The sequence below is a fragment of the Acyrthosiphon pisum genome, chromosome A2 (assembly GCF_005508785.2).
Source record: "Acyrthosiphon pisum isolate AL4f chromosome A2, pea_aphid_22Mar2018_4r6ur, whole genome shotgun sequence".
In the NCBI taxonomy this organism is placed as follows: domain Eukaryota; kingdom Metazoa; phylum Arthropoda; class Insecta; order Hemiptera; family Aphididae; genus Acyrthosiphon; species Acyrthosiphon pisum.
The window spans coordinates 44,729,476-44,743,683 of record NC_042495.1 but is presented as its reverse complement, the minus strand read 5'-3'; the positions used below and the strand labels follow the sequence as shown (position 1 = coordinate 44,743,683).

General features: G+C 28.4%; 1 protein-coding gene across 1 annotated transcript in view; it reads right to left on the bottom strand.

The window, feature by feature from the left end:
- Nucleotides 1–11,436: 11,436 nt before the first annotated feature.
- The window catches only part of LOC100168961 (uncharacterized protein PB18E9.04c), an 8,913-nt gene continuing 6,141 nt past the window's right edge, over nucleotides 11,437–14,208 (bottom strand). Inside the window, exon 2 of the mRNA XM_001943061.5 lies at nucleotides 11,437–13,421. Coding sequence (XP_001943096.1) covers nucleotides 11,934–13,421 — 1,488 coding nt within the window. The 3' untranslated portion in view covers nucleotides 11,437–11,933. The remainder of the gene's footprint in view (nucleotides 13,422–14,208) is intronic.

Here is a 14,208-nt window from a genome sequence, read left to right as displayed (position 1 = left end):
GCAGGCCGGCGCCCCGCCCCGCCGCCCGGTCAGCATTGGCCCAGTGACGTCACGCCGTGCTGACAATCGGAGGGGTGCGAGGCGGCGGCGGCCGTGACAGCCGTTGGGATTTCGGCCCCCGCGTAGAATTACCCGCCGCGGCTCGTGAATTATCGCACACGGCCGTGCGTGTGTCTATATCGATTTTTTTTTTCACTGCTCCGCGCGACGGCCCCCACGCGTCAAAGTCACCGAGACGCGATCCTATTTTAAAACTGCCATCGCCGCCCCTCCGCGTCCATTCTATACTCGTGTCTCGTACACATTATTTATAGGTATAAAACGTTTTACGCGTCTTTTTAAGTACACCGTATAGACCACTGCGGATCCGATGGCGCTGCAACCGTTCAAACGGACATTTTCGTTTTGGCCCTGCTACGTATATATATATTGCTGCTATTATACTGCTGTAGAGATATGAGCGGTTCGCGGTCACTTGAAATTAAATTAAATAGAGGATATATACCTTGTGTATATAGGTAGTCGGTACACGTGTCGTATGCTATCTACATTATTAAAGTTATCTACACATTTTCCCATCCTATTTTTAATACGTTACCAACTACGAAACGATTGTAATCGTATATCTTGTGTCTTGTGTCGTCTAGTATGTGTTCGGTGCTTGATAAACGATAAACGTGTTCGTATTTGTATTTTTGTGTTTATTTAAGTTTTATGAAAATGAGTAATTTAGGTGATTTATACAGAAATATTATTTTTAACCACGAATCTTGTGTCAAATTTTTAAAAGAACGTGTATTATTACCAAATTCAAATGTATGTACTAAATTAAATGCTACGGGTGAAGTGTGTGGTGGGGACATGAAAGAAACATTAAAACAAGAGGTTGTCAAAAATGGCAATCAATACGTTCCCAAAATCCATTTTTTACCTACGTGGATAAAAATGGTAAAAATAAAAGTGGTTTGAGTTTATGTGAAATTATTGAACTTGTTTGGTGCTGGGTAAATAAATTTAAAGTCGCACAAACAAACCGAAAAAATAACTGGCAGAGGTCATCATACAGTGTCGGATTGGTTCAATCTATGTCGAGACGCGTGGTGGTAGAACAGTTTAAAAAACGTGGAAAAATGGGTGGAAAAGGATTAATAGTAGGTACAAATAGACGAATCTATTTTTCAAGGGAAACGTAAGTACAACAGAGGAAGACTTCGAGATTGTAAACCTGTTTATAATGAAGATACTGATGGTAGTACTACCGATACTTCCGAGGATAATTCTAACAAAGAAAATCATAACTATCTTACTAATCGAAATTATGGCAGCCGAGTTCAAGGACCTTGGGTGTTAGGCATGTGCTGTTTGCGTGAAGATGGAATTTTGGAACGCCGTTTTTTTATAGTCAATAAGAGGACTCGAGATACATTATTACCAATAATAATTCAAGAAATAGAACCAGGATCAACAATTCATTCAGATGAGTGGAGAGCATACAGCACTTTAAAAAATCACGGTTTTCTTCACCAAACTGTTAATCATAGTAAGAACTTCATAAATCCGCATACAGGTGCTCAAACTCTAACAATTGAGTGTTTATGGAGACACCTAAAGGTCAACTACAGTATAAGATCACGTGGTGCAACAAACCTACTGGAAAGTCAATTACAGGAAGAATGGTGGCGTTCAGTCAATCCAACCAATACGTTCGAAAGTTTTTTGAGAGACATAAAAAATACATTTTTATAAATCTATTATAATTTCAATGACAACTGTAAAACTACGAGCTCTAATAATATTATTTAAATACATTACAATATATTACAATACTCATATTTTACATTAGAATACATTTTTTCACGTAAATAGCATGCGACACAAGTATTCATTTTTTGTAGATAACATACGACACGTGTACCAGGTAGTCATATATATGTTCATGTTTAATAACTATTAACAAAAACGAAGTTATAGTTCAGTCCGCGGTTTCAATACACCTATATTATACGTAGGAGCCTAATATTATAATTTTGGATCATGCAAGTCCGAATAATCTGTATAATAATAAGTGAGAATTTTATGCAAGGGAAATTTTAAATAGTATCCTTAACGGCTTGACGTAGGTATACATTCGGGTACCTATATAGCAGTTCTGTCTTCTCTATCTCAATAAATAGCGGTCATTATACCAGGCTCCATGTGGGTTAGTGGCCGGTATCTACATATCTTGGTTTTATAAAATAAATAAAGTAGTAATAATTAATACAAATTTGTATTTTTTTTATGTATAAACTATAAATTTAGTTTAATCTAATTTATGATAAAATATTGTATTTTGTATATCCAAAGTGTAACCTAGTGCTAAAAAAACAATGTCTCCCAGCATCCCCTCCCAAATTTGAATACTGTGTTAACTGATAATAATTTTAAATAAATATAATATTATCTAGTATATATTATTAATTTTATAATCCTATGAACTTACGAATAATTAGTATTTAGGGGGGCGCCAGAAAAAAGTTTGCCTACAGACGCAAAATATCTTAATCCGGCACTGCCTCTGTATTTTTAAATTGTAATAATTTTTTTTATGTATATAATTTATTATATAACAATAATGCAACATAATTAGTAATAAAATTAACGTATTCAAATGAATTTTAAATTTTAATAGTAACATTTTGACAACAAAAAGATAGCGCAATGATGCGCAACACTAGTATGCATTAGGCTAAGTTAACCCGTAATATAATAAAAGTAACCTGTATAACATACTATAATACCGTAAAAATAAGTTGAATATAAAAAATGATTATTGTAGTCTTGTCAATAGTTATATTAAAATTGTGTATTCAGGTTAAGGGAGTTAAGAACCTGTATGAGTAGAATTTTCTACAATTATAATAAATGCTAGAGAATAATATCAGATGTCAACATTAAATTTTCGCATATACCTATTACCGTAAAATAGGTGTTTGAAGGGTTCTCTGTAAAATATACATATATACATATTATAAAATATAATTTCAGTCCCGTTCATATTTTACACATATGTATTCTATATTTATAAAAAAAAATTGGGTGGTTTGGTAATTTCTTCATATAATTTTTTTTTGATTTCATATAGGTACAGATAACTAAGAAATAGGTACTTACACATTTTTCAGGTTTAACCACACAGAATAGGGAAAGAGGGCAGCGTAAGCTTATATATCTAGCCCTTATAACACACCTACCTAAACTATATATAGACTAAAGAGACATAGGTAATAATATGAGTATATAATTATAAAAATGATCATAATATAACAATAGTTATAGGTACTTATTTTAATACCAATAATGCATAATAATAATACAATAAGGTAATACAATAGGTATACAATAGGTTATAGTAGGTATCTAAAAATATTTTATTTACATAGGAGAAATAACAGTTTTAAAGAAAATCAATTATTGATAATTTAAGGTATACTGATAGATACCCAATAAATGCATATTGTTTTTGGTCACATGGTAGCTATAATAATCCTCTAGCTGCTTGTCACGGCACATTTTATTTTCTTATTAGCTATAAATATATATATATATATATATATTCAGTGTCATTTTCATTATACCTATGTATAGGTATAGGGTGCGAGGCATATTCGCAGTTACATATTTTAGTTAGTTGCTGGGGTATAACTTCTGATTTATTAGATAGTATGTAGGTACGCAAATACGCAATAGATGTCCACATTTCACAGACCAGTATGGATTTAATTTAAGTATATTATAATATTATATTATATTATATTAATATATTACAGTTGTCCATTCCTTTCGTACTCCTTTCGGACTATGTCATATAAACGATTAACCCAATGGATAATTGTACATTTGTACACATATTATATTGGATCCCGAGATAAGTTTGCAACGTTCAAATAAACTTCAGTATACCTGCAGGTTTGCTTCAAATATTATCGCTCCAGCGCAGTCTAAAATGCAGAACGCTGTACTAGAGTCGGACTGGCCCGGACCGCTAGTCCGCAATTGCGGACGGGGCCCCGGCTTCTTTATGGTAATTGAGGGCCCCTGATTTTTGTACCTATTATTATTATTATTTTTCGTTTAGAGTAAATAGAAATACGAAATAAACATTTTTTTTTTTTCAAATCAGAAAACGTAGTTTTGTTTACAATCTTCAGAAGTTCTCAATTATTATTAAAATAATGACATTGTCATTCTACGAATTTAATAGCTGTCTATATACAAATATGTATCATTGATTATAAATAGTGTAAAATCGTTGTGGTTTTTAAGAGAACGTGACGCCCGCATGTGTTGTCTCCGCCTTACACACGTACGGCATAGCAATAGCATAGCAAAAACGTTTTGGCGCGGCAAAGAACCGAGAAGGCTACAATCATAACGAAGAAACAAAATTTTCACCGCTTATAAAGGTGAACTTTGGCTGTGCAATATCGTCTTTATTTTTTTGATATCACTTATGTTCCTATTGTTTTAAAATCCATTATTATTTGTGTTTTTCAAACTTTAATAACTTTTTTTGAAGTTCCGATAACGAAAAAATAAAAACGATATTGCGCAGCCAAAGTTCTTTTTTTATGTGGTGAAAATTTCGTTTCTTAGTTATGACTGTAGCGTTCTCGGTTTCTTCCCGCGAAAAACAGTTTTTTGTTATGTTGTACCTATATACATTTGTAAGGCGGTAAGATTATGACTTGGTATTCGCATATTATCGTTGATTGTAACCAAGATTTTCTTTAAAAAATGCTAATTTTTGCCAACTTTTTTCTACTTTGTTAATTTAATAAAAATAATTAGGTAGTGCATTTCTAGTTCAATTGCGTACGTCAGACTATTGATAGGACAATTAATAGCTTTAAAATAAAAAAAGGTGGGCAAGTGGATGTCACTCTGCTGTATAGTAGGTTACAAGTGGGTCACTATATAATGGATGGTATTAAATTTGAATTCAATGATAGAATATTATTGTATAAGAAAAACGATTCTGAGTGGAGACTGAATCTAGATATAAGATATATTATGTACTTATATCTATGGTATTAAAAAAAAAATTGACCTATAACAGGTACCTATAATTAATTCCAAATTAATCATATCACAATATCCATTAGGTACTGATAACGCGTTATACATCAACAACAAACCGTGATATTATCATAAATATATAATAGTATACTTTAGAAGTTTCAAGTATACCCACGAATAATATTATACAATCACAACAAAATAACTAAAATAGTTATTCTAGGTTTTTAATATGTAATTTCGTCCAAATTTGAACTTAAAATGACTATAAAAATAAAATGTGTATATGTATTTTTTAGATTTTTTGGTAACAGAATTAATTACTTACGTGTAATCTTGTTTTAAATTTTCAATTTTTAGATACAAAAATGGAACATTTTATACATTTTTAACTACAAAATAACTACTCAAAATTCGATCTTTAAATGCTTATAAAAAAAATTGTGCCTATATATTTTTAATATTTTTCAACTGCTATTGTATAAATATATCAGGAGCCTTGCATTAAATTTTCATGTTTTCAAAATTTTATTGATGTTTATAGAAAAAAAAACCAAACAAATTGAAAACTGAGAATGTCCGTAAACAGCTAAAAAAAAATCAAAATATTTTCAAAATTTTATCGTATATAGAAAATGCTAATATGAACATTCAGTGAAATTTTCAAGTATCTACAGTCATTCTTATATCAATTACAACAAAATAAGAAAATCGTAACATGAGAAATCGAGTGAATATCAAATGTTGTAAAAATATGAATTTCAAACACTCATAAAAATTTAATTTGACTTGCTTGTAGACATTTTTTTTTTTGAAAAAGGTAAACCAACTTATGAGGAATCTTGTATTACATTTTCAAATCTTAGATTTAAAAAGAAAATTTTTCATGAATTTCTAACTCAAAATAATTTGCAAATTTTCGTCATTTTTACGTATTTTGTCAATATTTGAACCTTAGATGCTTATAAAAAAAAAATTGTGACTATGGATTTTTAATTTTTTTCATTCGCCCTTGAAACAATATAATAGGAACCTTCTATTAAATTTTCGAGCTTTTTTAACCAACAAATAAAATTTTATTAATATTTATGGAAAAAATAAATAAAAAATGGGAACTACAAATGTCCGTAAACAGCTCAAAATAAGTCAAAATATTTGGAAAATGTTGTGGTGTATAGAAAATGCTAATATAAACACTCAGTCAAAATTTTATTTACCTACGGTCATTTATTTTAGAGTTGCACTAAAAACCAAAATCGATTTTCTCGAAAACAGATTTTGCGTAAAATTCCCGTTTTCCTTAATTTTATTTTGGTTTTTCGCGGTACTTTCGAAAACTATTTGGAATCTTTGACCCCCAAAATACCAACTAGATTCACTTTCCTATCAGAAAAGGTATTATTGAAGAAAATCTAAGCATTTTTACTGTCTTAAAAGGTGATGACAGACAAAAAAAAATAAAAAAAAAAAACACACTTCATTGTAAAATCAATACATTCAGCGCTCCTCTCAGAATCTAAAATTACATGTAATCACCTATATTTCTAAATAATTGGAAAAAACAAAAAAAAAAAATTAGGAAAAAAAGAGAATTACCTACCTATAACACAAAAACCACAGGTTTTCTCAATTTGTTATGTTGGTACCTATAACTTAAAAACGAATAACTGTGCATAGGTTGGTACTTGAAATTGTCACCAAAAGCTTATATAAGTATTTTTTATGAGTAAGTACATGCTATAATTTTCAAAATATTTTGACTCTTATTTATAGATAAAGATTTTAATTTTTCGATATTTAATTTTGGGTTTTTTTTTTCTATAAATGTCATTAAAAAACTTAAACTTGTTCAAAAACCTTTAAAATTTAATTCAGGATTCCTCATAAGTATTTCATACTGTAACCAAATAAATTGTAAAAATATATAAATACAATATTTTTAATGAACATTTGAAGTTGAAATATTTGTCTAATTTTGGAATACATACGCATTGGTTCCCGGCATACATTAAATCAACCTATACCCAAGGCTGCGGGCAAGTTAAGTTAAGTTAAGTTAATATGCACCAATAACAAAAAGTTAAAAGTTAAAAGTTAGCTGGTTAACTCAGATAAGTTAAAAGTTAATACACATTTTTTGTTAACTTTTTATTAAATTAAAAAAAAGTGAATTTGTTTATACAACGCTAACTTAATTTTTTTCCAACCCAAAACTAAATTATAGGATTTTGTGTTTATACTTCATACAGTATTTCCATATAAGTTAGATTCGAATGATTTAATTTTTAACTTTAAACAATTTACGATACATATTTTTTGACAAGAAAACGAAATAGACTGAAATAGTGAAATATAATTAAAAACAAAATAAATTAACTTAACTTACTTCTAAAATGAAAAATTAACTCGTTGATTTCACGTTAAATTAAGAAAGAGATTTAGTAAGTTAACAGTTAAGTTAATAAAAAGCCAAAAGTAACTAGTTAAGTTAAAAAGTTAAAACTAAATTAACTTATTAACTTAACTTTAGCTTTTTAACTCGTTAATGCCCAGCCTTGCCTATACCTACCTATATTGTTATAATATGTTAATAGTAAAATAAATTACTTTAATAGCAATATCAAATACGTATCATAAAATATACTTAGCGGTTACCTATATATAGCTATTTATTTATTGTTTATTTAAACGGGCTGAAGCCCAATACATAATTCATAAAATGTGTAATAATAATAGGTGAGATTAGAAATAATAATCTAAAATTTAGTAACAAATGAATCAAAGGAAAACAGTAGAAAAATATAGGTAAGGTAATATAGTACATTAGTTAATGAGTATAATAGAAACATAAATGTAAGTACTGATAATATCTATTAATATAATTACAAAAAGACTCAAAAGAGTTAAAATTTTAAAAATATATTTGGGTATCATAAGTTAATCTATAGTGGATCTATATAATAGAGCATATATGATGATATAGTTCATAGAGATATAATAGTTCTGTGCAAGTGTTTGTGTTAAGTATAATATTAATAGACCTATAGTTTGTCGTTGAGGGACATAATTGTCATAATTACATAAACATTTTATAAAACTAAGCAATTCTGGACAATTTAAATATAGCCATTGAGCAATCTAAATAAGAATTTCAATTCAAGTATGTTTCTTCGGACAACAAAGCTGTTCATGTTAGCGTGTCTATAATAACGACTATTAGGTATAATCGTGAATGTGGCTGTCGTGGAATACTACATTTGTAGGATATAAAATGAATGAAACGATTTTGGATTGCTTCGAGGCATTGTAATGTATATGAATATTTGCAGAAGGCGACCAGATAATGGAATTATATTCAAGAGTGGAGCGTACTAAAGATAAATATAACTTTTTAAAGTAATGGGATTTAAAAAATCGTTTCCTAGGTATAAATCTAAGAATAGATAATAATTTTTTTAAATATTTAAATAATTCCTAGTAAAATATAAAGTTGAGTCATACGTACAACACCTAAATCAATATTTTCAAACCCACAATAAAGTAAAATATTATTTAAATAATAGTTGTGGAGAACGAGAGCACGTGACCTAGAAAAAGACTTAACTTTACATTTATCAATGTTTAACAATAAATTATTTTGTTCGCACCAGATTGCTAAGGTATTCAAGTCATCCTGCAAGAGGATATATATATACATATATATATAGTAATATATTATGCCTATATAACTAATATAGGCATATATAGCTGCTTGCCCACTTTAAACATTAATACAAATTTTAATAAAAAACACATAGGTATATTTCATATTTATTGAATGACATTAATATATACATTTTTAATATGATAGATTCCAAATCAGAATATTATTCAGAGTATTTCGGTCTATAAAAATAAAATTTCGGACAAATAATTTATGAATTATTAGCATATACCAGATACATATGTATTTAAAGTTCAGATTAGCGAAGTCTTTATATATAAAAATATTTGTGTAGTTGTTAGAACGAGATATACTCGTTAATCTCTGAACAACTTATATGAAATTGGCACCAAATCTTGCACACATGTAAATGCCCATTGGGAATCACGCACGGGAATGTTTATAGCTTCATTTTAATTTTTTTTTGCCATATATATGGGGCTCGCATAGTCACATAATAAGGAATATTGTTTGAATCATGAAAATCGAATATATTTGTCTTACACAAATATAAGGTTGCTAGTTGCTACTTGCTATTGCTGGTTAAAGGAATAAAATAAAATTTTATATAACCTAATTAATATAATTTATATAAATTATGTTTGTAGCTTATATACATATATACCTCTACTCAAAAACTATATAACATATAGCTATATAGGTAATATTATACTCAACCGATTTTTACGAAAATTTCAGAGACTGTAATTCGTAGAGATATCAGACAAGTTTAGAGAGTAGTTTGAACTACGTTAAAAATATACCATGTGCTATTTCCAATTCACCACAGGGCGCGTTTGCCAATTAAATAGCTCAATTTTTTCACAAATCGACGTAGTGTTGATTAACTCGTGATCTGGCCACACTAAAACTGAGATACACCTATTTATATACAATATTACAATATTATAATATATAGTATATAACGCCGTATTTTATATATTATTTTTTCATTATTTTATTTTTTCTATAATATATCTATAATATAGATACCATAAAACAATTACAGTGAAATATAATATTTTAGATTTTGTAAATATTTATAGGTATACGGCGTAATAATTCGAATAAAATATAATTTATATTCTATGGTAACTGCCGAGTATCATTTGCGTGTGATTATTAACATTTAACAACTGTAGGTATACATACTGATTTTATTATTCTGAAATGCTATAAAATAAAATGGATGAAAATCAAACAAATGTGAACATGATTCTAGAAGCGGCGGGCGACGGACCCGTAAACGGAACGAGCATGCCGATAAACAGGGTTTTGCGGATACGAATTCTGGTTCACGGCAATGGCGCTGGAGACCCTGGTATATCTATGTCAGTCAATCGTATAAGAAACACAGCACCATTATTGATGATTGATACTGGACAAGCGGCCATATAATCACATATTAATAAAGTATCAACTTTTTCCGCATATTTATAAATATGTTTAAAAAACACGTAAACAAAAATATACAAAATATATAATAACTTCTATTAATTTGTAAAATAATAATACCAATTACATATAATCAATATGGGTAGGTACATAGTCGTCCCAAGAGGAGGGGAAAGAACGCAAGTGGCCTAGGGCGTCCATGAATTTAGGGAGCGTCATTAAAACGAACGATAAAAAGAAAAATTTGGTGTTTTATTTTAGATATTAATTTTCCTTTTATACTGTAGTGTGTAATACCGAATAAGATCTTCTTATACTCGAGTATACCTATTAAATTATATATTATATTATATTATTAAACTATTAACTATTAAGTATATAATTATGTAAATAATTAATTACATTTATACATGCCTATAATAATGTAAAAATACCAATATTACCAAAGCATAGAATATTTTTGATACAATATTAATGATAATATAATATTATTACCTACCTATACCTACGTCTATATACCTATCTATATTAGCCTCTTACCTGTTGTTTATGCACAATTTCAAATTTCAATTTTTTTCTATAAATATATTTATATATATTTGATATATCAACAAAATTCTATTTGGTGGACCAAAAAGCGTTAAAATTTAATATAAGGCTCCTGATATATTGCTTAAATAGCAGTTGAAATATATTGAAAATATACAAATGATTTTTTTTTAAGAATTTAAAGATTTTTGACAACATTTATTAAATTTAAAATTTAAAAATGATTTTGTAGTTAAAAATCTATAAAATGTTTAACTTTTATAGTTAAGAATTGAAAACTTACAACAAAGTTCCACGCAAGTATATATATAGGTTATTATTCTGTAAACAAAAAATCTCTTTTTTTTATGGTTATTTTATGTTCAAAACATAAAATGGGGGGTGTAATTAAGATATTTTTATTTATTACTGAGTAGGCGTTTTGAAAAAATGATTAAAAATTTGAATTTGTTCAAATATAAAAGTAAAATAACAACATTCATTCTGTCGAAATTCTCAATGCTGCCTTAAATTGTGATTATAGTACTTTGATAGGATTATATGAATTATTGAATTATATGATAGATATTGATTATAGGTATGTATATTAAAATATATTTTAGAAAACGCCACAAAATGATTATTTTATTTTTAAATATAATACTAGCCATAATTTCAACTATATTTATGATACAGCCGTTATACAGGTACCTATATATGGTATAGAATAATTCTTATCTAATAATAACTTCTTTCGGAGAACTTACTATATATTGGTGTATCGTTCATACGATTTTTCTGAATAAAAATCATTTTAGTTTGATACATTAATTATTCATATGTATGTTTTAAATATCTCAAAAACAATTGTATACAAAAGAGTAATATATAAATTTAAAAAACTAGGATTATGACTAATAATAATAATAAAATAAACAATTGTAGCTATTATTTGTGAGTACCCATGTAAATTATAACTAGATTTAAAATTTCCTTTTTGTGATTTTAAATTCAACATATTTTAGTAATAATAAAACCATGATGATTAATATAAATTATATTTATATAGTTATATAATATAATATATTTATTAAAATAAGATTTACTCCAAAAATTTGAAATATATACCTAATAAACCATATTTTTTTAATATCAAGAAGCTATATTTATTTAATATATCTATATACAATGTAAAATGTAAATTTAGTGTCAATCTATAAGTTCATTTCTACTTACTTGTAGAAGGTAATCATAAATTCGGATTTGAAATCACACTTTTTAATATTTTTAAAAGGATCTCTTCTTGCGGATTTAAAGTATGATCTGTATTATATTTGTAAGTTGTAGGATTAAACAATGAATTAAAATAAGCGTAAGATGGCGAACACGATCCATGATTTGGTGGACAATACTTTAATGGTATATACGAATTCGAGTAAGTCACTGGTACACTACAAGGTTTTGGTTTTGGTTTTGGAATATGGATTAGTGGTAGGCAAGGTGTATGAATCTTATTAATTGGTGTAAACATACATGGGGGAATAGGATAGTGTGGTGTGGATATTGGTATATTGTCATTTGATGTGTTATCATTTGGTGTATTATCATTTGGCGTATTATCATTTGGTGTATTATTATCATTTGGTGTATCTTCAGTTGGTGAATAAACAGTTGATGTAACAGTAAAGTCACTCGGTATGGGTGTTACTGTAGAATTGTCCGTCGCTAGTTGATTAGGTTCGCTAGGCGTGGGAATAAGTTCAATTGGTGGAATATTGCTTACATTTTGAATTTTGTTTAGCAAATAGTTACAAATCCAATTATAAATAATGAATTTGTGTGAATTTCCTAGAAGAGAGTTACAAAGAACATTATTCGAATTATTTGCATTTTCAGCTTTAGAGTTACAAGGATTAGGTAAGGTATTAATGTTAGTAGGTAGATAGTTACTAGGATTAGGTAAGGTATTAGTGCTACCAGATACAGAGTTACAAGGATTAGTTGAGTTATTTTTATTACCAGGTAGAGAATTACAAGGAGTAGGTAAGGTATTTGTGTTACCAGGTATAGTAGAGGTAAAAGGAATAGGTAAATTGTTTGTATTACCGGGTATAGAGTTAAAAGAAATAGGTAAATTATTCGAGATGCCAGGTAAAGGGTTAAAAGGAATTGGTAAATTGTTTGTGTTACCGGGTAAAGAGTTACACGGAACAGTTGAGTTATTTGTATTATAGGGTAGATAGTTAGGTTGATGAATCGTTGAGAATGTTAAAGGCATCTGAAAACTAAATAGTGGTGAAATAATCGAAGATGTGTTTTGTCTAATTGTTGGTGGTATTAGTGGTATCAGTAAACTAGAAATTAATTTTAATGGTAACTTAAATAAACTAAAGGAGTCTGGTGGCAATCTGTTGGCTGAGCGTGATGAGTTAGTTACTGTAGACGTCACTTTTTGAACAGTTGATGATGACTTAGTGGCTGTAGACGATGATTTTGAAACTGAAGATGGTGATTTCGATACTGAAGACGGTGATTTTGGAACTGAAGATGATGAGTTGATGACTGAAGACGATGATTTTGAAACCAAAGCTGGAGATTTTGAGGCTGTAGATGATGATTTTGTAACCGATGGCGGTAGTTTTAAAATCCAGGACGATATTGGTTCCGATTCCGGTTGAGGCAACGGTCTTAACGAATTACATCGATATTTTTTAGGTTGTGTTATGGCTTGCATAACCTGGAAATAATAATAAAGTTAACTAAATGTTTCTTATACCTAAACATATAAAAATATATTATATAACAATTTATTGTGGTAATTTATTTAAACAATTATAATAATATATTATATAATACTTATAACAAGTAGGTAGTGTGCATATAGTAGTTTGTGAGTCTGTTAAAAATATTTATGAATGGCAATTTGTTAAAATGGACCCATGTATATTTTCAACTACTTTTCAGGAGAAACAAAAAACAGTTTTCCTTTATTTCTATTTGCGTAATAAGTGGGGGAGACTGGGTACAATTGTAACATGGTACAATTGTAACACGGGCAATAAGTTGTTCAATAATCAATATAAAAATCTCAAACAAATTTAGCAATTGGCCATCTGTATAAGAATCGATGTTTCCTTATCAAAATTATGATAACTAGGTAACTTTTTGGAAAAAAAAATTAAATGTGTTTTTGATAACGGATTGTAAATAAAAATCATACACTTACTTTTTTATTTGAGTACATAATTTTAATTATATGTTTGGCTATAGTTATTTTGATATACACCAAAAGTAGTGTAGTTTTTTTTGGTTCAGATCTTTTTGGTTCACACTCTAACTAGTAACTAGTCAGTATTTTTTCTAATACTTAAGTATTTACAAAAATATTGAAGGGGTACAAATGTAACAGTCACCTTCAGTGATACACTGTTGCACCTATTTTATTTTAATTTATATAAATGAAATTATTTTATGTTATTTAAATCATATTATACTATACATATTAAATAATTTAAAAGTAAAAA